At 48.1% G+C, this 24,029-nt stretch overlaps 1 protein-coding gene across 1 annotated transcript in view; it reads right to left on the bottom strand.

The window, feature by feature from the left end:
• Nucleotides 1-1,171: 1,171 nt before the first annotated feature.
• Nucleotides 1,172-24,029, bottom strand: part of Ascc2 (activating signal cointegrator 1 complex subunit 2) — a 46,030-nt gene continuing 23,172 nt past the window's right edge. Inside the window, exons 9-20 of the mRNA XM_028758197.1 lie at nucleotides 20,437-20,511; nucleotides 19,020-19,127; nucleotides 18,750-18,818; nucleotides 18,444-18,518; nucleotides 16,770-16,956; nucleotides 15,302-15,516; nucleotides 14,239-14,358; nucleotides 8,094-8,187; nucleotides 7,888-8,009; nucleotides 7,302-7,401; nucleotides 5,329-5,408; nucleotides 1,172-4,069 (exon numbers count right to left, since the gene is read on the bottom strand). Of these exons, the coding sequence (XP_028614030.1) occupies nucleotides 3,898-4,069; nucleotides 5,329-5,408; nucleotides 7,302-7,401; nucleotides 7,888-8,009; nucleotides 8,094-8,187; nucleotides 14,239-14,358; nucleotides 15,302-15,516; nucleotides 16,770-16,956; nucleotides 18,444-18,518; nucleotides 18,750-18,818; nucleotides 19,020-19,127; nucleotides 20,437-20,511 (1,417 nt within the window). The 3' untranslated portion in view covers nucleotides 1,172-3,897. The remainder of the gene's footprint in view (nucleotides 4,070-5,328; nucleotides 5,409-7,301; nucleotides 7,402-7,887; nucleotides 8,010-8,093; nucleotides 8,188-14,238; nucleotides 14,359-15,301; nucleotides 15,517-16,769; nucleotides 16,957-18,443; nucleotides 18,519-18,749; nucleotides 18,819-19,019; nucleotides 19,128-20,436; nucleotides 20,512-24,029) is intronic.

Below are 24,029 nucleotides of genomic sequence, written 5' to 3'. Positions count from 1 at the left end.
GGCCAAGCTACTGCTCCAGTTCCAGAGTCAACTTTTCTTTCTTTCTTTTTTTTTTTTTTCCGAGACAGGGTTTCTCTGTATAGTCCTGGCTGTCCTGGAACTCACTCTGTAGACCAGCCTGGTCTCAAACTCAGAAATCCGCCTGCCTCTGCCTCCCAAGTGCTGGGATTAAAGGTGTGCGCCACAACCGCCTGTTTTTTTTTAACAGAGTCAACTTTTCAACCTTGGTTTGGGCTGCAAAGCTGCAGCCACCACCTTTGGCCTCTGCCAGGTCCCTCTTGTTGCTACATATCCAAGAATCTTGGTAAGAGGGGAGGTCAGGGATAGTTTAGTAGACTGGTTATGGATTCCAGCCTACCCGTCTTCTCAAAGGTCCCTGGTACCATGGTTTCTTTTAGAAAGTTAAAGGTGGAGTTGTGCCAGCCTATCTTGTTTACCTCTGAGCCTCCTCTTCTTTCTCTTCAGTCCGGAATTCCTAAATCAGCTCTCCTGAAGCCTCTCTGACTCCTCTCCATATCCCCTACCACTGTGAGCCAAGCTATGCTAGCCCCAGAGCCTCTGGTGACCTCTTGCTGCTGCCCAATGCACAAATAGCCTGGGCTTCTTCAGTCCTTCTGCTCTCGGCCTCTTTCTGCTTTTCCAAAATATTTCACTTAATGTCCAATGTTCCTTTGTACTGTGACTTCCAGGAGGACAGAGGCGGGCCTTATGCACACATGCTGACACTATGAAGGGCTTTGGAATGCACGCTCTAAATGGGAGTACTAGTCCTCACTCTTGGCTTCTCAGCAGCGGATGCTGGCTATTTGGGACAGGCTGGGCTTGTGGTCAGAGCTCTCTCAGGCTTCAATGGCATTCAGATTCTGATCAGGACACCACAACCTCCCTCCACCCCTCATTTTTCAAGACAGGGTTTCCCTGTATAGCCCTGGCTGTCCTGGAACTCACTCTGTAGACCAGGCTGGCCTAGAACTCAGAAATCTACCTGCCCCTGCCTCCCAAGTGCTGGGATTAAAGGTGTGCACAACCACTACTCGGCCCTGGGACTGATCCTAACTGCGGTCCCTCGCTTTGTGACCTTGGACCTCTCTGCCTCAATCTTCTTACCTGATCCAATGTTGCAAGATTAAGCAAGAGAACGGACTCCAGGAAAACACACAGGAAACTCTGGCACAAGTGAGACTCAGGAAACCTGTTTATTGCCAACAGCAGGGATCCCGGTCCTGCCACCACTGTCATGCGTGCAGTTCCTTTCACATTGGTCTATGTGCAAAAGAGCTTTAACATTCTCACAAACAATGCCTTACACTACTACGTTAATATATTCTGCCTCTTACGTTTGTTCTTCAGAAATATTTGGTTTTTATTTATTTATAGACAGGGTCTCATATAGCTTGGGCTATCCCTGAACTGTCTCTACCTCCCAAGAATTGCATGCGTGCCACCACCATGTCTAACTCTGATTTTGTCTTTTCTGCACTGTCACTGAATCTGAGCTCCTGGAAGGGCAGTGACATGCAGGCTTGAGCCACTGTCTCCTCCTCCAGCTTCAGCTGGGGCAGTCTGACAAGGACATGCATCCACTGCTCAGATACTATGGGCAGAGCGCTTGCTCTGCTCCTCCCCACAGGCTCTTGAGTCTTTTATAAACCATCTCTGGTTTTGCCTTACAGGGGCACAAAGCTCTTGTAGCTGACCACTCATAGACATGGAATAAAGACACATGGGTCTTGTATCCTTTTAGAGGTACAAGGTTTTAAAAGTTTCTTCAGGGCCAGGTGTAGTGGTACACACCTTTCATCTCAGCAGAGGCAGGATTAAAGCAGATATCTGTGAGTTTGAGGCCAGCCTAGTTTATAAAATTCAGGACAGCCAGGGCTATTACACAGAGAAACCCTGTCTCGAAAAAAAAAAAAAAGCTTCTCCAGAAACACCTATGATGGTCACATTCTCTGTAGGGCACAGAACAGAAAAGGCACTTGGAACCCGCCCCCTCAATAGGACAGCAGGGGGATGGAGGTAGGGTGGGTCTAGGAACCAAAGGGTTCACCCACCCAACACTCTTGGGCTGCTAATCTTAAATTTGGAATCCCTTGGGGACTTCCTTTCTGTAGTTAGGGGATGACCCTAAGCCTTGTGTATGTTAGGCAAGTGTTCTCCTACTAAGCAATAGCCTCAATAGTCACCTTTAGAGACTTCACCACCACTAAGTAGTGCCATTCATCTCACTGAGGCTGAAGGAGAGGGTGACAGGAATGCTCCAGGCTGGTTTCAAAGCACCCTGAAAGGGTGTCCTGGAGAGCTGACAGACATAAGCAGCCGCTCCTCGGGGCATTAGGTTTGATGTGGCCCAACGAGCTAGAAAACAGAAGAGATGGTGATGTCCTTTCAGCCAGACTGTACCCAGGAAACCCGAGTGGTCCTCTAGGTGGCTGAAGGAATAGACGGCCAAGAGCAGATGCAGGCTGCTGCAGGGAGAGCAGCAGGCAAGGCAGACAACGACCAGGAGCTCCCAAGCCCATCATCAGCCTTGCATGAGACAGCAGCTTGGTCTGAGTTTAGTCAGGGAGAAAAGAAGTGACTGTGCCACTGAGCTGGGCCACTGGTAAATGCTTCTAGGAGGAAACGGTTTTCCTGCTGTCTTGTCAGAATGGCTAACTCTGCCAGATCTCAGCTAATTCAGCAGCCTTTGGGGAGGATCCCACCCTGTACCTGCTCTGTATCTCAAATGCTCCCAGAGGCCAGCAAGGCGCAGAGGGATTGGCATTTAGTTTCACTTGTGCAGGCTGGCCTAATAAAACAATCCATCAAGTATCTGTCTGCCTGCTAGTCCTAGCTACAAGCAAATCAATGTCCCTGGCATCTAAAGGATCTGTTGGTAAGACTCCAGGTCCTGCTCCATCAGGAGGAGCCCAGCAGAGACCCCACTGCAGATCTCCTGCACATTAGTGAAACCCAGGAGACCCGTTAGCTGACTCCCCCTGCAGAGTGGGCCACACGGGGAAAGGGCTCTGGAAGCCAGCCTAGTCTTTCTCACTCCAACAGGGCTTGGTGGCGGCATACCTTCACTTCTTTCTATCGGTTTCCAGTCTCTCCATTGGGAGGGTGGGGCTAAAAGTACATTTAGAACTATGACACTCTGAAACTGGCCAAGTGTCCTTGTGCCAGTTGTGACCCAGGGGTTGACATAATCTACATGGGTCTAGAACCTATACTGCCAGGGTCAGACCGAGCTTCCAAGACCTGCTCTGCCATTTCCTTCCTGTGGCCTAGGAACACTCTCAGCCTTCACATTCCATTCCCCTCACGTGTCCTGTAACAGACACTAGCAGCTACTTCCTGAGGACGTGGCGCAGGAGGTAACCACAGAAGGGAGCTTAGGCCTCACACTGGCCACTTCCTTCCACAGGCACAGAGGTCACACAGGCAGGTAGAACAGCATTAGAAGGTGTGCCGAGAGGGCAAGCATGGAAAATCAACAGAGCATGGGAACCACCATGCCTTCTTGTCACTCAGGTGTTGGTGTTTCTGAGGAAGGACAGAGGGAAAAGGCTGGAGCATGTCATGGAGCATTGTTGGAAGGTCAGAAACTTTATTCATGGGCCTTTTGTTGCTTCTGAATATACAGGCCTCCTGCCATCCAGGACTTCCAGAGGTGATGCCTCGCTGCACAAGATGAAAGACACTTTGGTTCTGCATCCCATCCTTTCCTGCCAGCACAGCTTGGAGATAGCCTGCTTGATGGCACTGGGTTCCTCTAGCAAGGGATAAGGCACTGTGTGTTTGACAAGAAGGCGCTCATGGCTGGCTGGTAGGTGAGGTGTGGTGGTGGTCTTGAGGGGCTCTTGATGGCAGAGTTGCCTTGGAGGGTCTGCCTCAGCCAGGCAGTTTGTGGACTCAGGATGGGATCATGCCTTTGCTTCTTTTTCGGTCTGCCATGGTTCTACGGCTGTGGTTGGCTCTTGTTGCCTTGTTGGCTTCTTTCTTCCTGCGTTCCTGGGTTGTTTCTCGGCTTTGCCCATGGCCTCGGGGACTGCCTGTCACTGCAGTGGAGTTCTCAGGCCGATACCTAAGGGAGTACCATCCACCCCATGATGAAGGAGATGTGCTGGAAAAGGCTCTGACTGAGAGACCCCAACAGCCCACCCTGATGGCTTCCACTGAGGACACACCCTGGCCAGGTCTAGATAGGAAGGGAAATGGAACCCAGCCCCAGGCCTGATTTTCTCCTCAGCCTCACCTCTAGATGGGTCCACCACCATCTGTGGGTATGAACATCAGTTGCTGAATGGTAGGTCCCTTCCCTCTGCCACACAGATGCCTCCTCCCACCGCGCCCAAATTAGGCAATGCTCATATTTTACACACCAGGTCCTAACTTGGTGGTCCCAATGGCCAAATGTGCTTACAGAGCTGACAGATGTCTCTTCAGCCCATCAGTCTCTGGGGTCTACTTGGAGCATTCATGTCAAGGGGTTGGATGGAAGAAGTCAGAATAGCTTGCTCTCTGACCGACAACCCATGACTCCCGGTTGCCTTCAGATGAATTTAAGTGTCTCTTGGGGAGGTTTTACCTGTACCCAGAGCCTAGGTTTACCCTCGACCCATGTGGCCAGTTTCTCCACTAAGAAAGAGAGAGCCTGAAAGTCATGTCAGGGGTCACTACTAAAGACCCCCTCTGACAGACTTGTGCTTCCTGGGGCTTAGCTCAAGTGCCCAGTGTCCCTACCATGAATCTATGCCACTAAAATGTGTTATCTGCCTAGGCTCTTTTTATTCTGCTCATATGAGATAGCCTTGCCTGCACTCAATGCTGAGTGACAGACTTACACTGTCTGTCAAGTACTGATTATGAGTGGGGAACACGAAACTGAACCATCTGAGCTCAGTGTTTTTTATTACTTGTTTTTGGGACAGGCTCTCACTATGTGCCCTCTGAACCAGAGAAACCCTTGCCTTTGCCATGTGCATATTGGGATCACAGGCTTACACTGTGATCTTGGTTGTATTCATGTGCGAAAGGGTTTTGCTACATTACCCACATTGGTTTTGAAATCCTGGTTTCAAATGATTCTCTTGCTTCAGCCCAAGTAGCTGAGACTATAGGCACACACTTCATCTTGAGGTACTATTTAATGCTGTGCGACCACTACTAAGTTATTGAATGTCTCTGGGCCAACAGAGAGAATGATGCTGACATTAACAGTTACTTCCTAGAGTCAGAGGTTAGCTAAGGAACTTCCCAAAAATGGCCCCAGGGCTTCCCACATGGCCAGCTGGGTTCTCCTGATGGGTTTCCTCCAGGTGAATTAGCCCCTCCAATGCTCACCCCTTCCTGGTAAGGAAGGCCATGCGCCTGGCTTCAGCCTTTTCTCTCAGCACTGCAGGATCCTGAATGAAATGGTCCGGCTGTGGAAGGAAGAGAAGACAAAATGTGTGATCATGAGCTCTTCCATTTTCCTAGGCTGTGTGGGGCCATGCTGGGAGGGGTCCGAAGTACCCACAAGGGGTATGGATTGCTACAGCAGGCAGGGTAGGCAACTTGGGACAGAGCTGGTTTCCAGCTGAAGCTTCCTTTAAGGAAGGAGCTGGAGGGACGTGAGGTAGGCTGTTGGGGTGAAAGGACCACAGGAGGCACACCAATGGGAGTATGTGGTGTTGTCTGAGAAGGCCAACAGGAAAGGACACAAAGGGCCAGAAAGCCAAGTAAGGCCCTCGGAAGCATGCTTGTCCCGAGACTTGGGACCAGAGAGGCTTCACTCTGGTGCCAAAGCAGAGAGCTCCTCTTGAGCTCCCTCTGCCCAGAGTCCATGGTGGTGGGCCTGGCCTGTGCAGGGGACAGCTGGGACCTCAGGAAACCAGCAGGCTCTGACAGATAACATATCTTAAAAACAAAAAAATTCTTTTCTTTTTTATTGTTTTTTCTTTTCTTTTTTTCTTTTTTCGAGACAGGGGTTCTCTGTGTAGTCCTGGCTGTCCTGGAACTCACTCTGTAGACCAGGCTGGCCTCAAACTCAGAAATCCGCCTGCCTCTGCCTCCCAACTGCTGGGATTAAAGGCGTGTGCCATCACTGCCCAGCTAAAAAAAAATTTTTTTTAAAGATTTATTTATTTGATGTATATGAGTACACTGTAGCTGTCTTCAGACACACCAGAAGAGGGCACCAGATCCCATTACAGATGGTTGTGAGCCACCATGTGGTTGCTGGGAATTGAACTCAGGACCTCTGGAAGAGCAGTCAATGCTCTTAACTGCTGAGCCATCTCACCAGCCCCCAAATATATATTTAACTATGTATATGACTATACTGTAGCTGTATTCAGACACACCAGAAGAGGGGATCAGATCCCATTACAGATGGTTGTGAGCCACCATGTAGTTGCTGGGAATTGAACTCAGGGCCTCTGGAAGAGCAGTCAGTGCTCTTAACCACTGAGCCATCTCTCCAGCCCATAAAAAAAAAAAAATTCTAAAGGAACAGAATTAGTGACATCGAAAGATGGTGACTTCATATCAAATGTCAATTTAAGCCCAGGTTGGGCAAAGAGGGGGTGTGGCAGTAGAGGGCTGAAAGCCCTGTGGCAGGGTGTGTACTTCTCAACACACATGCTAGTTCCTGCCAGGCCCTCTACACAGCCCTTTGTCCCCTGTTGGGGCTAAGGACTGCAGAGTGTCTGGCTACTGCCTCAACTGGAAGGAGATCATTTCATCTGTTTTCTATGTTGAGTTTCAAGTTAAGATTTTAGCAGAAGAAAAAGTTTAGCCAGGCAGTGGTGGTGCACGCCTTTAATCCCAGCACTTGGGAGGCAGAGTCAGATGGATTTCTGAGTTTGAGGCCAGCCTGGTCTACAGAGTGAGTTCCAGGACAACTGGGGCTACACAGAGAAACCCTGTCTCGAAAAACAACAACAAAAAAAATTTAGCTGATAAAACTTATTTTTTAGACCTACAGGATCTAGCTGGCTCCAGAGCCTCAGGCCTCTAAGTCTTTTCTGATTTTTAAGAACTGCCATCTGGGCTCCATAGCCAGCAGCTACCCTTCCCTCTCCTAGACCATAACATCTAATGAACTCAGCTGCTCAGACCCAGGCTCTAATCTGTCCCCTGAGAGCCCCCTGGGCAGTGGAGGTGAGATCAAAACCAGCAGCTCTGCAAATGGTCTGTATTTAAAAGGACCCTCCCTAAACTAGTAGTTGTGTTAGGATGCTCCAGAGTCAGAGGCAGGGAGAGACAGGAGGCACAGAGCTTCCGTTTGCCCTTCAGACTGCACTTCTTTTATCTGCCATCTGCCTAGGATATACCTTGGGGGCCTCCTCTTCAACCTCATCCTCTTCATCATCCTCTTCTTCCTGCAATTCTCCAGGCGTTTTGGTTCTCAGCACTTGAGGGATGGTGAAGGGCCTGAGGGTTGGAAAAGAAAGAGAGATCAAAGACTGGGTCTACTAGGGGAGTGGCCTCCTGCCTCAGGGAGAAGGCTGGGGAGGCCCTGCTCGGGAAGCCAGGGACCCCACAGGACTTTTCAAGCAGGCTTCTCTTTAGTTCCCAGATTCTTTAAAGAAAGGTCCCACGGTCTGCTGTGGAGAGAGCAGGGGTAACTGAGCTGGAGCCCTAGGGATCTTCAGTCTTTTTGTTCATCAGGGAAGCCCTGCTTTGATCTTCAATGGGGGAACTCTACAAGATTCTGCCGAGAAAAATGTTCTGTACTTTGGAAAAAACATGCAAAATGACTTGCCAAGACCAAATAAATGCTTCCTGATTTAGTGTGGGCTGAGTTGAAGGAGCAGGAGGTGGGGGTGGCGGGGGCTGGGGCTGGGGCTGGGAAGCCTGGCTGTGGCTTGGGTGCTGGTGATCTTTGCTCTACACTGGTATGTCAGTCTTACAGCTCACCTGCGGCTGATGAGTTCATCATCAGAGTCTGCATCGTTGGCGCCCACCTGGTTGCCGTCATATGTGTCATCATACTCGTCCTCATAGTCATCAGCCTGGTATTCTCCTGGCTGCAGGGGGACCTACAACAGCACACTTGTGGGTCAGAGAAGCAGGCGGACTACTGGATTTCCCACACCCAGCATAGCCCTGACTGGGCAGCCTACCTCCTCCACTACCACACTGTACTTCTGGTAGCGCTGCCACTGTGCCATCACAGCCTCCTTGTCATTCACCAGGCTTCTCACGTTCTCCTCCTTCCTGGAGAGAGGGAAAGAAGACACCATCAGGTCAGGAAGACTGTGGAGGGCAAAAGGCCCAGAGAGAGGCTGCGTTCACCTCTTTATACCTTGGATCATGCTGAGGCTACATGCAGTTTTGTACTAAGCCTAGGAAAGACCCAAGGTCTCTTGGGCAAGGCAAGAGGGGGGTCTGCCTTCTTCCTCTCACCCCCCTCACTATGGCAGCTCCTAAATCTCTGTTCTACAGTGCCAGCTTCCAAGTAAGAGTACCGTGGGAGGAAGAAAGTCTGGTAGTCCAACTGCTATAAATGAGGACAGATGGGAGCAGTGGAGGGGGAAGGGACACACCTGGCTCACACTGAATTGTACATCAGTGTCAGCGGGCTCTCAGGTCTTTTGACTGTGGCTTTGTAAACCTGTAGAGAAACTTGGCTTGTTGGACACATACACAAGCCTGTGGAATGTGGTTTTTGGCCCTGCAGGGGAAAATCAATTAGAGATACCAAGCAAGAAATTCAGCTTAGCAATGAGATCTGGTCTCTGGAATGTATCAAGAGGAGAAGGTCCAACAAAAAACAGAGACACACAAATTCTGCACAGACCTTCTAATCACTGGCTTTGGGTGGGTGGCAGGCATCTGAGTCTGTAGGGTTGTCTGGGAGCCTGGAGGAGGTTGGGACTGTAGCCTCAGTGTGGTCAGTAAAGCTTTGCTGTCCTATGACAATCTTTATTAAAAGCCTACTATGTGCTAGGTAGCATTCTAAGGCTGAGAAGGGCGATTTAGAAATGGGTCAGATATGTATCTGTACTCATAGTGGAGTTGTGAGTGAACAGCACAAAATATGCTGAATGGAGGTGGGCCTACTGTCTGAAAGAGACAGAAGTGTGAGCCCTGATCCTGGTGCCCAGCATGGGTCTGGGGGCAGAAATGAGGAAACCCCATGACAAGAGGGTATATGATTGTACCAGGAGCACTACAATGGGACAAAAAGGATGTTGTATTTGATTCAGATATGAGAAAAACCTTAGGTAAACAGGCATCTTAGCTGGCAATAGTGACTCATGCCTATAATCCTAGCGTTATAGAGGCTGAGGCAGGAGAACTGTTAAAAGGCCAGCCTAGGCTACAGAGATCCCTATCTCAAATACACAAAACCAAAGTTGGGCATGGTGGCACATGTCTATAATCCTAGAACGAGAGGAAGTGAGAGGATCAGGAGTTCAAGGTCACCCACAGCTACACATCAGCTTAGGCTACCTGAGCCCTTGTCTTAAACCAACTAAAAACAAACAAACAAACAAACAAGCAAGCCAACAAACCAACTAACCACTCCAGGAATCGTTTCCAGCCACCAGGACTGGGATTATGGATCTGTCACAGTGGTTTTGGCACTGCACCTGGCTCTCTTTGCCAAGTTGCTAAGAGGGTAAAAAAATGAAAGGGATCTAAGCTTATCCAGGTAGTTGGTGAGAACAGTCATGCACTCACTCAGCCATGCATCCTGAGAGGCTAGGTTTTGTGCTGGGCCAGGGGCCAACTAAGAACCAGAGGTGTCCTCATCAACTGGCAGCCCCGAGGCTTCTGATTGCTCACGCCAGTGAGGTAGTTCTTGTATGCTGAGTAGTCCCTAGTTCTATGGCTCTTTGCAGAGCCAGATGTAGAAGTTACCCTCTATGGACCCGACCTGGGTCCTGGGAGACAACAGGCAGCAGAACCAGGGCCTGGGGAGTCTGTCTAGGGCACTGCACTTGGCTTCTTGACTAGATTTGCAGCCAAGGAGAAAACAAATGCACAAGCAGCTGGGAAAGATTCATTCACAGGCCAGACCTTCACCCTATTCTAGAAACAGGCAACATGGGCTTCAGAGACTGCCTTTAGAATCATGGCTTCCTACAAAGTGGCAGTAAGCACAGCTCTCCTGAGACTGGTCACCTTTTCTCTCCTCTACTCACCCTTGTTCTATAAGGCCCAGTGCAAACAGGTCCTTATGGCCTACAAAGACAACCTCCACCCCCATTCTTTCTAGGTGAGGAAGCAATAGGATTCAGAAAGGCAGAAGAGCCAGTCCAGTGTCATACAGCTTCTAAAGAAGTGTCAGGTCTCCTGACTTGACTCGATTCTACATTTACTGAGCTATGTGACCACAGCAAGTCTCTAGCCTCATTAAATCTTAGTTCTATGCTTGTGGTGGTGGTGCCTGTCTGCTAGCACTAGCAGGGCTGGAGAGATGGTTAGGAGCATTGGCTGTTCTTGTAAAAGACCAGAATTCAATTCCCACCACTGGAATGCACAACCATTTGTGTAAAAACAAACAAACAAAAAAACCCAAAAACCCCCAAACAACAACAACAACAACAACAAAACAGTGGTAGGATGAGCCCAGCATTAAGGCAGCAGAGGCAGAAGGATTTCTGTGAATTTCAGGCCAGCCTGGGTCTACACAGTGAGTTCCAGTCAGCCAGGGATACACAGTGAGACCTTGTCTCAAACCACCCCCCTCCCCCCCACCCCTTAGTTCCTGTTTTCAGTAGTCACCTCTGGGGGTGGGCTGGGAATGAACAGAGACCATGTGTAGGAGCTGAGCACAGTGGCTCACTACGCACGGCTGCCATCTCAGTGCTTGGGGCACAGAGGAGGGAGAAAACAAGGTCAGGGTCAGCTTTGGCTACTGAGTGAGTTTAAAGCTACCTGGAGTTACACTGGACTCTGTCTCAGACAGAAAAAAAACAAACAAAGACACAAAAGACAGACAGGTTGCTGCATTTGCTGCACTCAACACAATGAATCCATTTCTTCTGTTTGCACGCTAGTATACTCTGTGACTCTCCAAGAGGCAGACAATCAGGTCATAGAGTCTTTGTTGAGGGGTAACTCTTGTTCCCTTCCAGATTTCTATAGAACAGTTCAAAGGAATTAGAGGACGTGTTGTATACACAGCTTCCTTCACTGGCTGTGATACACTGATGGCAAGGTGATTAGTGTTTAACCCAAGCACCCTCTAGTCTAGATATTCTTCTATCAGACTTTGTCTTCTTTTTATTATTATTGTTGTTATTATTATTTGCTTATTTTGAAACAAGACCTTATGATGTAGCCCAGGCTGGCCTCAACCTCTAAAGCCTCCCGTGTGCTGGGATTCTGAGCCAGGCTCAGCTGCTGAGGCTCAGGGTTAGATCATCCACTTTTACACTCTATATCAGAGGGCCAAAGGGTGGCCCTGTTCTATTGAGGAAAATATGGAAGCTTCTGGGCAAGTTTTGCTGTTCTCTAAAAAAGAGATTAGGGCTGGAGATATGGTCCATTGGTAAAACACTTGCTTGGCATGTGCAAGGCCCTGGCTTTGATCTCTAGCATTTCCAAAAAACAAACAAACAAAAGATAAAAGAGTCAAGAATGCTTGTTTGGACTCCCTCTTGGCATTATGGTTTCTAGTAGCCAGAGTCCAAATAGCTGAATCCCTCCCCGGCCCCCGCCCCCACTCTCCTAAGAACCCCTAAGCCAGAGTCCCAGAAGATAGAAAAGATCTACCGTGTGCTTGTTACCAAATAAGAACCACAGGGTAACCAAGCCTCACCTCTGCCCCTGTGCTCTGAGTGAGAACAGTCCAGACCCCACTTGTCACCACAGCTGTCAAGCATACTCAACAGTCAATGCATATGTACACAGGTGACGTGCTTTGTGCTACTCAGTTCTCCACCTGCTACCTGAGCGCAGGGCCCTCGCCCTTCTACCTTGCCCTGACTAGGACAGGTGTCCCTGTTCAACTCCAAGTGCACCTGCTTATTTGATGATCTGTCTTTCCCACGGTCTCTGCCCTTTGTTGGCAAAGCCAGAGTACCCTGCTCACCTTGTTTCCCTGGTGCCTCACACAGGATCTCGTGCTAGTAAAGCACTTACTAAATATTTGCTGAGTGGATAAATACTGAACACATGAACAAAGGTTTTGCCTTTTTACAATCCTTGCCCTTGGGCTGCCCAGCAGAGTGGGACTGGTAAACACCCATCATCCAGTTTCTGCTGGCAGTCAAGAGTGCCACAGAATTAGGACACAGCCTTCAGAACACCTGGCTGCTTCAGCTCTTCTGATGACCCTGACAGCTGAGAGCAACCCACACACAAATGTTCATAGGTCACCTACGGTTGGGTGGGGATGAGGAGTGACTTAGGTGAATCTTCAGATGAACATCAAAGGGAAAACTTGTGTCCAGAGATGCTAAGTGATATGGAGGAACTGACCAGTTAGGCTCCCTGTGCCTTCTGCTGGTCTTAGAGATCCTGTTTGACCCTTTCATGCAGCAGTCACCAAGAGGGATGTCACAATCTGAGTGACTAAGCAATGTGCCAGGGTTTCCTGTCCAGCAAGCTAGATGGCTTCAGAGTAGCCTTGGGCCTGCTGAGCCCTCAGCCACAAGCTTCAGGCAGCACACAACTCCAGGCACAAGACTGACAGCTTCCTCCCTTTCTGCACTCTGTTGCCTCTAATATTATATTGGGGACAGAACAGGCTGCACTTGAGCAGAACTCCTAGATTTCTGGGTTCTATGAGTCAATGTGACTACAGAACTTTGAAGCAGAATTATCAACTCTTCCTGCCTCCATTCTTTACCTGGCTGTCATACTGTCATACTTTCTGCCATCACCATTGATTTCAGTTTCTCCCAGGAAAAACAGTTTCAAAGCCTAGCACTTGATTTATTCATTTTTTTAAAGATATATGTGTATATATATATATATATATATATATATATATATATATATATATATGAATACACCATTGCTCTCTTCAGAGATACCAGAAGAAGACATCAGACCCCGTTATAGATGGTTGTGAGCCACCACGTGGTTGCTGGGAATTGAACTCAGGACCTCTGGAAGAGCAGTCGGTGCTCTTAACCACTGAGCCATCTCTCCAGCCCGATTTATTCATTTTTGAGATAGGCTCTCACTTAGATTGAGATGGAACTCACTAGGCAGCCATGAAACCTCTTCTTAGTGTCTCAATTAGAGGCAGGAGTGACCATGCCCAGCTTGGGCGACCTTTATAAAATGTAACACTCATGAGCTCATGGCACCTTTACCTCGCTCACATTGGTCCTGAAGCCACTGTTCCTGTTGCTCACTCAGCCTGGGCGGTTTCCCTCCTGGTGTGCAGAGTCAGCTCGACACATTCTTCAGCTCTTGGCCATTTTCTCAGAGGTCTCTAAGCTGACACCTCTAGCAGGAGCCCCGGAGGCTGCCCACTCTGCTTGTTTGATGCGCTGAACAATGCAGATTTCACAGGGACGCAGGCAGTGCCTGCTTTGCTCCCTGCTACAGCTATAGTACTAACTAATCCAGGGTGATAAGCACCGGGCAAACACTTGGTGAATTAATGAATAGGTCATGAATGCACTTTTCAATGCTGAGAAAGTAGGAAGAAGCTAAGCTACAAATAAAAGAAAGCCTTAAAACAGAATTTTTCCATCTTTGGAAAAAACTTACACGACTTAATTTTCTTGTTTTGTCACAGCCTGAAGACAAATCAGGTGAAAAAGTGGCCTCTAGGAGGCACTGTCTAGCGCTACACCCACAGAGTCGACAGCCCGCATGTCAAAGGGTAAGGGGGACAAGGGGCAGATTCGGCCCTCTGGCCTTTACCACTAACAAGGAGGAATCACTAACAGTCCCCCTCCACACAGCTGGACCTAGAGAACATCGTTAGAGAACCTGCTCTTGTAGGCTGGCAGTGTACAGGGCCAGGCTTCAGAGGGATCCCTGCGGTGCTAAAGAGATGGCTCAGCAGTTAAGAGCACTTGCTGCTCTTGCAGAGGACCCAGGTTTGGTTCCTAGCACCCACATGGCAGCTCACAATTGTCTGTGTTTCCAGCCTTTGGTGCTTTTCTGGGTGTATCTATGGGCATATACATGTAGGAAAAGCATTCATACAGATACAATAAAAATAAATTAGGAAGAAGAGTGGTGGCCTTCTCCGAGTGGAAGACCACCACTACGGCTAGTTCTGTCAAGGGCCTTGCTTTCTCTCCCTACCTCCAGAACTGGACCGCAGAGGCCATGTCCCGCCACACTCACCTCCTGCCCTTGTGCACGCGGCTCAGGTCCACTGAGTCTCTGCTGAACACGTCAAACTCATCGTTCTGGAAGACGTTGTGACGCGATGACAACAGGGGCGTAGGGCCCGGCTTCGCCTGTCTGGGGCCACAGCACAGACATCAACTGAAAGAGCCCAGCCAGCTAGCATCTGCCCGTGTCCCAGCCCCTCTGTTTTCCCGTCATACTGTTCACTCCATTTCAAAAGCTGCGCCTAGGACGTGAGTTAGGTCCTTTAATGGGGAGCCTTTAATTAGGCCCTCCTTATCCTGGCCCCTGCCAAGAACCCACAGCCACACCTCACCCTCATTCCCTGCGTACCACGCATACTAGTTTTCCATTTCATAAAAGCTCTGTTCCTCACTTAAATGCCCACAATGACCCAATGAGACAGGGAGTTACAGGTCATTCATCCTCTTATTTTGGGGGTAGTGGCACTTGCTTTTGGTACTAGGGATGCAATGTACAACCTCACATAAGCTAAGCCCATGCTCAACCACTGAGCTATACCCTCAGCTCCTAATCTGTCTCCTTGTGTCTCAGCACTTTTATCTGTAAAATGGAACACATACAGGCTGAGGAATGTGTCCAAAGGCATAAAGGTAACTTCACTCATTCATTTGGCAAACATCATTTGTTCATGGAAGAAACATCTATCTGTGTCCTTGTTCTTGCCGTCTCCTGAGGCTTTCGGGATAGCAGTGGGCCCAAACCAAGAGGTTCAATGCTGAGAAAGTGAGTGGCTTAGCTATGCTAACTCAGAATCTGGGAATGTGCTACGGATGGCACAGATCTAGAGCTGGGGGTGTGTCACTGGCCTCTGCCACACTGCTAGTCTCTAGTATAAGATCTTGCAGGAACAGCCAGGTTGTGTTGAGAACCTTGAGGGCCCTGGGTTTGCTTTCTTTAAAGAGGGCATTAGTTCAAACTGTTGGAGACACTGCTGTAAAAAAGATGCAAACTGAGCCCTCAGTATAAGGTAGAGGGGGAGGCAGGGTAAGGGGAGTCCTGCCTTGAGGATTTTTTTCCCATCTGTCTCTCCCACCTTTCTAGGCTTCGGTCCAGCTGACTGAGCTCAGGGGCCAGCCGATCCTCCAGGATGTTGTTGATCACCTGCTCTGAATCATAGCTGAAGTGCTTCAGGCAGGCCAGAATGAAGCCCTCCCCGAGGTCTGGCAGCAGGTCCTTCACTTGGGAGATGAGTGAGTCTAGTTCCACACCACCCACAGTGGGGGCCGGGGCAGCTGCTGCACCCATGCACTGCAATGGAGAGGCAGAGTGATGCAGGGGAAGACTAAGCTGCACAAGAAAAGAGGTAAGTCTCCAAACAGCATTGACGTTGGCATCAGGACCCTGGCCTTGCCCCTCTCCAGTTGTAGGACTTTGCCAAGTGACTTAAATTAAGCCCTTGTTCTTCATCTGTGGATGACGGGGCTCTATGACTTCCTAGCTGAGTTACCTCTGCTTATATGTTTTGGGGCACTGTACATTAGCTGTCTGAACTGTTTCCTCCTTATGAAATGGACAAAGTGTCCTTAACTCATAGGATTATTTCAAATAGTTCAATGAAGAGATGCATATTACCCACAGGGAAGAGTGCCTGGTATGCAGGAGGGCCTCCGAAGATAGTCATGTGTTAGCGATCAAGGTCCTTGCCCAACTCTATCAAGGTTGACTTGGAAGGACAACAGCAACTACGAGTGAGGCTGTGTGGAGACGCTCCCCTCAAGTAACATTCTTTTCAGTAAGGACACTTCATTACAGATACTGCCCAAATGTGGCTTCATTTTATAATGCTTTTTAAGGAGATGGGAAAATGAAAACAATAAAAGGCTAGAGATATAACTAACTAGACCCTGCCCTTGATCTAGGGTCTTGTACAAGCATCAGCAAGACCCTGGGCTCAATCCCAGCACTAGAAAAGTCATGATGATGAAGATGATGACAAAGCCACCAAACAGGGAAGAAAGGATCTGAGCAGCTTGCCCTGAGATTGTGTGGTCTCCATGCTTGTACCACACAGGGAGAAGTCCTTCCATATAGGCTTGGGTGACCTTGGGAAAGTTGGGAGAGGAAGCACTAGATCCAAGCCTTCCCAGTGTTCAGTGGAGCCCTGTGATTACTGGGAGGTGGGCCAGGCATCATTCTCAGCTGCCACCAAGGAGCTCTACCTTTCCCAGTGCGAGCACAAGCAAAAGCTTCACCTCTTCATTTTATAGAGGGAAACAGGGCTGGGCATGGTAGTGCATGCTTGTAATCCCAACAGTTTGGAGGTAAACACTGGAGGATTGCTCTGAATTCAAGGCTAATCTGGACCAAGTAAGATACCTTGTTTCAAAAGGGCTGAGGTCTCTTTTGTACAGAAGTAGTATAAACAGCCCCAGTGCTGGAAGCTACCGATCCCAAAGGACTCTTCCCTAAAGGCAGAACAAGTAAGGGAGCTTGGCTACTTGCCTATCAAGAGGTGGCTAGGAGGTCTAAGGAATCAAGGGTAGGGTCTCCCAGATACATACCTCCTCATCCTCTTCTGAGTTCTCCAGCTGTGATGGCATTTCACTGACTGGCTCTGCTGTCATTGTGACTCCATTATTAGAATCCTTGGACCTTGACGGGTCTTTAATGTCCTTGATTTTCTGTCTGTCCACCCCTTCCCATGCACTTTCCACAGCCTGCAGGATGTAGGCAGTTCGGGTCTCATCCCTAAGAGGTAGTAGTGTTAAGGTAGTAGTAGCTCAGGATCCACTTCCTCAGCTCTGGGGTAGTATAACTTCTCACTCCCTGAACAGGATCTGACCATGTGGTTTTTCCCAATGGTCTTCTGGTCTACCTAGTATGTGTCCTGTGGAATAGCATGTCAAAATACTGCCACACAGTCCTCGGACCATAGGAGCTACTGCTGCCCAGCAGAGCAGCTCTGGGCAGCGAGGGCTAGAGTTGCTATCGGTGTCCTAGACACCAATAGTATGATCCAACAGCTACTTTTAGATGATCCAATAGCTACTCTTTTGCTCTGATATTCAAGAGGGCTATCAGTACAGTCATTGGACTGCCTGTCTACCACATTGAGGCTATTTTAAAAGGCCTGAGGGCCTACAGGGGGTCCCTGTGGCAGGACTGGACCTGACCCAGCAACAGAAATGGCTCAAGGCCAGCTCTTCCCTAGTTGCCTTCCTCTCTGCCACTCTGTACACTGGGCCAGAAATCCGAGGTGCACCCACACCTTCTCTCTGCTTTTATTCCAAACCCACATGATCCGTGCAGGGAGGCCTGTAGCAGCCATCTCAGCCTCTGATGGCCAGTCATTGTCCTCCCAGAGCCAAGTGGAGCCTTTTCAGAGTATAAACAGCTCATGCCACTGCACCCCATGCACCTGTAGAATGTAGCCCAAACTTCTTCATACGTGTCACACAAGGGCCTTGACTGTTGGTCAACCCCAGATCACTTGCCACATCCTCCCCCCAGACACTCCCCCGCCACCCACCCACCCCCACACACACACACACCCACACCCACACCCAGAGTCACAGTCACACATGACATTTTTTCTTTCTTTTTTTTTTTTTGGTTTTTTCGAGACAGGGTTTCTCTGTATAGCTCTGGCTGTCCTGGAACTCACTCTGTAGACCAGGCTAGCCTCGAACTCTTGAACTCAGAAATCCGCCTGCCTCTGCCTCCCAAGTGCTGGGATTAAAGGCATGTGCCACTACCGCCCGGCCACACATGACATTAAAAGACTCTTCGAAGAGCCGGTTCTATTTGTCCTTCAATTCCTGGGAACATTCTTGTCCTCAACCTGAGCTTGGGCCAGGCCATTTTCTATCTGTCCTATCTTTGGCTTGGCTGTTTTCCTCTGATCCTACCTGAGCTCTGCTATGTGACCTACAGTCCAGCATCTTCTCATGTGACATTTCCTAAGTGCCCATTTACCTGTCCTCATCTCCTTCAGTGGGGCCCAAGGTTTCTAGAGTACAACATGAAGACATAGGCCCAGACCCCCAGAACACATTTGGAGAAAAGACTTCCCTTTGTTCCTCTATCAGAGCAGTTGCCAGTTCCAGAAAGAGGAACTGAGGCCTTGTTAGACTTCTTGATGTGAGTATTCCAGGGTTACCTTCTACCCCTTCTGGGTCCCAGTATGTCATGTCTGACCTAGTCAGGCCTTGGCCCAGTAGGCTATCGTAGGATACAAGGCTGATGAAGCTTGCTGCAGCAAGCTGATGTCTTCAGCTACAGGGAAGAATGTGTCATAGTCACGGAGGAATCTGTAGGGCAGAGCACAGAAAGGAGGGTCAGGGATGGAACCATAAGGACAATGTCCTCTGGCAGGTCACCCTGTTACAGATGCTTCTCCAGGGCTGCTACTCAACCAGAGGCTCCAGAGCCTCTGTGACATGGTAAGTATATATTAGTGGCTCCACTGAGCAAGGCCTCATGGGACTGGAGGGTAAGACATAGGCCTGTCCCAGAGCTGGTCTCAGCTCAGTCCCACTCACCTCTTTTCCTGTAGCAAAGAGCTGAAGATTTGAAGGAATTCTTCAATGAAGCCTTGAATGTTGTCACAGCTAGAACAGGACATGAGGGACGATGAGTTCATGCAATGTAACATGATCTGCAGGTTCCATGGATGCTCTCCCTACCCCTCTGCAGTCTCTCACCAGTTGGAGAAAAGCATTTTTTCTGGGTTTCTCATTATGTTTGGCAGAGAGTAAGGAAGGAATGGAGGAGTGATGAGAGGCGCCTGCTAGAGGCTCCTTGGAGCGTACCTGCTCTCTAGAATGGGAAGGAGGCAGATCTGGTTCAGGATGATGTGAAACACCTCCATTAGCTTCTTCTTGGAATGGGAGAGCCTCCGCCACATGTCACCCAGGAGCCTTTGATGGACAGAGATTGGAGAAGTAGACTTAAGAGATGAAAGGTACCATGGGAACATCTTCCCAGCAGTTAGAGATGCTTCCCCAGCGCTGAGGCAGTCTTATAGGTCACTAATGGGAGCAGCTGACAAAAGCCTACAATACTGAATAGCCAGATGGTCCAGATCATTTCTCAGTTAAACAGAGGGTCAGTTACCAAGAGCTTGAAGCAACAGCTGAGCCTACATGCAGGGACCAGCCATTATCTGCTAGGATTTGGGGGTGGGGGACACTGAATTAATGAACTTGGGACCCAAGAAGGACTCTCAGAAAATTCTCACAGGATAGCCTATAGCAAGATAGTATATCACTAATATTTAAATTCCTACTTGTGTGGTAGATGGCAATTAATACAGACTAACTGGTCAGTGTGCAGAGAATGACATGTTAGGCTGTAAATGGTACATCTATATCAAACCCCCCTCATCTAAAAGTCAGGGATCAGAAGAAGGGGTTGACTGATTGTAAAGCCAGGGGCTGTGGGAGATTATAAGGACACAACAGGGCAGCTGCACATATAAACTCAGAGACTGTGACAAAATGCACAAGGCATGTACAAACTCAACCAGGCCAAATCCTAGTTAAAGGGGGAGGTGGGCACAAAGTCCCACCCCAGCTGAGGAGCTTTTGGAACTGATAGCTGCTGGAAGAGAGAGTTAGTTTTCTTTAAAGGTATGGCCCCTGTAAAGTTGACCATGCTTCAGTGGAAGGCCACACATATCTAAGAGTATATGGGCAGCAAAGATTTGACTTCATATCTTAAAAAAAAAAAGAAGGAAAGGAAAAGAAAAGAAAAAGGAGGACATAAAGCTGGGTAGGTAGGGATGGGGAGTGGGTTAGGGAGGAGTTGGGGGAGGGGTGAATACAGTCAAACTACATTGTATGAAATTCTCAAAGAAATGAAAATTAATAAAATAAAGCAAGCAAACAATTTCTACTTGTCAAAGTGTTTCTCTTTAGGTCCTCACACAAGTCCTCACAAAGCAGGTATTTTAAAAAAAATCTTTAAGGGCTGAGGGTGGAGTTCTGTGACAGAACATTTGCTTAGCATGCAAGGTCCAGGGTTCAATCCTTAGCATACAACATAAAAAATAAAACTTCAGGAATTGCTAAAAAAAAAACCCCAAACAAACAGGGGCTAGTAGAAGACTAGTAAGCATTGGACTAGGAGCCCAATCCCACAGTCCGGTGCCCTTTGTCCTAGTAGTGGGAGCCGCCTGCACCCAGGCTTCCCTCCCCTGAAGTACTCCTCGTTCCCTCCCCGCCTCACTTGCTGTCTTCAAGTCTCCTCTTCTTAATTGCAGACTCCATTTCCGGAATCGCCATCTCATAAAAGGAAGCTAGTCTGCAGAAGCAAACACAGTAAAAAGGAGATTAATTCATAAATATCACATTTTGGTAGAAAATGAAGCCAACTCAAAGGAGCAGAAAGGTTCATTTTGTTCCCCTACAAGCCCACAGCATGTGTTCCTGTGTGTGTGGAAACCACAGGGTAACTTCAGGGGCTGAACTCAGGAAAGCAGTCCACTTCAGAAATGGGGTCTTTCATTGGCCTGATGCTCAACAACTAAGTTAGGCCAACTGGCCAGAGAGCTCCAGGGTCTTGTGTCTCTGTCCCCCAGCACTGGTATTACAGGAAGAGTAACGTCACAGCCTACATTTTGACATGGGTTCTGAAGAGATCAAACTCAGATCCTCACTTTGCTTTACGGAGTCAATTCACCCCTCCCAGCCCTGCCCAGTCCATAACCATTCTCTGGGGCCACCCAGGGGCTTTCCTGAGTCTACTCTGGAATGATGTACTGTGCTACTCCAATGGCCTTATGGGAAGTGACCGTAACTTTGCTTACTCTAACAAAGTGACCAGAGGATCTACACAGTACTCCTAGGTTTGTAAAACAGGCACAAGATTACCTTTCTTCTTGCTCAAAATTTGCCAATTCTATGAAGCCCTGAAATGCAGTTAGTTACCAATACCTTTTTGTCACTTTGGTTCTAAGATATGAAGTAGTTTTGTTTGGTTTTAGCATGATTTGAAATCTCTACAATTGTTTACACATGACAATGCAATGTATTTACTGAGAACAGGCTAGATGTGCTCAGGACTTACATGCATTACACATTGTATTTGTTTTATAAACTAAGCCAGTTAGTTCATATGTAACTTTTCTGAAAAATTTATTTTAGTTATGTGTGCATGCATCTGTCAGTTGGTATGTGGAAATGAGTACAGATGTTAGGCTTTCTACTACTTTTTGTCTGTTTTGTTTTTTGAGACAGGGTCTTACCATATAGCTCTGGCTGTCCTGGAACTCTCTCTGTAGAACACGCTGGACTTGAACTCACAAGGATCTGCCTGCCTCTGCCTCCTGAGTTTTGGGATTAACGGCTTGTGCCACCACTGCCCGGCTGCACTATAACTCTTAGTAAAAAGTTACAAGCTAGATGTGGCGGTTCATGCTTGTAATTCTAGCACTTGGGAATTTGAAGCAGGAGGATCATAAGTTAGAAGCCAGCCTGGACTATACTGCAAGACCCTAACATTCTCCACCTTCTCACAGCACAGAAAGATCTCATGATGCTCACTGGGCAACGGTTCCCTTCTTAATAGCAAAACAATTAAAAATTATACACACACAACAGGGCTCAAGAGGTGGCTCAGGAGTTAGAGTACTTGTTGTTCTTCCAGAGGACCTGGGTTTGGTTACTAGGACCCACACTGTGACTCACAATGTTTATAACTCCAGTTCCAGGAGATCTGATGCCTTCAGTACTTCATAGGCACCAGGCACATGCACATGATGTTCATACATGCATACAGGCAAAATACATGCATGAATAAAATAAATCTACAATCTCCTCAAAAAATTATACACACATACATTATGAGTCTGGCACAACTACATATGACTGTAATTCCAGCAACTTGGGAAGCTGAGTCAGGAAGATGGCTTGAGCCTGGGAGTCTGAGACTAGTGGAGGTGGGTGGCATGGTGAAACAACTGCCCTTTTCCTTCTAATCCTGCAGCATTCCAGGCCTACCTCCTCACTGTGTACTTAGCCATAAGATTCTTCCTTCCAGGGTCAAGATTTGCTGCACACAAGGCATGAAAAGAAACAAACGGTTCTTTTCTAGGGTCTAATTCTTCCTCCAAACATCTTAAGTTTCCCAGAGTCAGAGGTGCACTTAAGTACCTAGGGTAGTATTGAATTCATTCAGGTGCTCTGCAGGCGTGTCCTGTTCTCTGGCAGGCTTCGGCAATGTCTATCTCACTGCAGCATTGTACGTGTAAGCCAAAAGAAACAAGCCCTACTAGACACAGCATCAGCAGAGGCCAGAGAGGGCAGCTGGGCCCAAGCTGGTTCAACTCTTGCCAGGCTATGTTGGTGGGAGGGTAAAACTAGACCCACCCCTATGGAGGGTGATTTGGCAAGATGTGTGAGAATTAAAGATGCACATACCATCTGTCCCTGCATTCCTACTTCTAGGAATTAATCCTCAAATATGCTTGCAAAGGTATGAAGTGGTGTGTGTACAATGTTATGTATTTTGAAACAGCAAACAACCGAAAAAAGGTACAAAAAATAAAAATCTGTCTCTGGTGTCTAGACCCATAGGCTGCTCAGTACCTCTGAAGACACTGAGCCATCTCCCCGTCACAGCTTTCAATTTTTAAACAAGGGGAGGGCTTTGGGAGGGTAGCTCAGTGGTAGAATTCCTGCTAAGCATTTATAAAGGCCTGGATTTCATTCCCGTCACTGCAAAAGGAGTAATAACGTGCATATCTTCCTGCTCTGCACATCTCTGGAAAATCCCACCCAAGCTAAAGACACTGTTGACCTGAGAGGAAAGAACTAGAAAAGGGGAGGAAGACAGTTCACCAGATAGTTTACATTGTTAAAAGTTTTTTTTTTCAAATTGTGCTTATGTGTTTGTCTGTGTGTGGGTGATATGTGTAAGAGTACCCGGAGAAGCCAGGAGACCTGGAGCTGGTGTTACAGGGAAGGACTCTGTCCTTGGAAGACTAACCCTGCTCTTAACTGCTGAGTCATTCTCTTTCTGAGTTCTGTCAAAGTGAAAGTACTACTGATTCATGACCAAGAGCAGACACTGCACACTCTGAGTGGATGGGAGAGGAAAGTGAAGCAAGCTCTTTGGGTAAGTGTCACCGCTAACCCAGTGCTGTGGGAACTGGGGTTCTGTATATGTGTGGGTGTCTAGTAAAGGGTTTTCATGTCTGCAGCACAGGCTGGAACAGGTTGGGCCAGCTGCAGGCTATAGATGAGTCAAAGGCAGTCACTCCTAAAGTACATCCTTTCTTTCCTATACTCCAAGATAGGTGGGGGATCTTCTGCTTTCACTTTCTCTTACAGGAGAAATCTGCTCTTCCAGAGCTTCCTCCCTCAGATGCCATCTGTGCTTATTTGGGGAGATGCTTGGACAAAATGCAAAAACTGCTTAAAGTAAATGAAAATAGGCAGAGTATAAAATGCTGAGAGCAATAGGATTCCTGAAGGTGATTTCAGTTTCTGGCTTTCTATCTTTTTTACATTTCCACATGCTCTTTTATTATTAAAAATACCTTTTCTCCCCAAAGTGGACAGCTATAATCCTATCCCAAGCCCTTTCTTATCTGGAGAATGCTGGTCAGCACTTTATTCTAATGATCCCTGGGAAGCTGATGAACCCTAATGTCTGACTTTTACAGCAGAGGAGATCACAGAGGAGTCAGAGGACCAGCTGCCATCTCTGGCACATGTCAGAGCTATATAAATGTTTTGTTGGATACATGGGTGGGTAAATGGCAGAACGGATGATAGATGGGTGAGTGAATGGCAGAATGGATGGATAGATGGGTGGGT

The sequence above is a fragment of the Grammomys surdaster genome, unplaced genomic scaffold, assembly GCF_004785775.1.
Source record: "Grammomys surdaster isolate TR1022 unplaced genomic scaffold, NIH_TR_1.0 126187, whole genome shotgun sequence".
NCBI lineage: Eukaryota > Metazoa > Chordata > Mammalia > Rodentia > Muridae > Grammomys > Grammomys surdaster.
The sequence above is the reverse complement of the archived record's forward strand: the minus strand, read 5'-3'. Positions and strand labels throughout refer to the sequence as shown.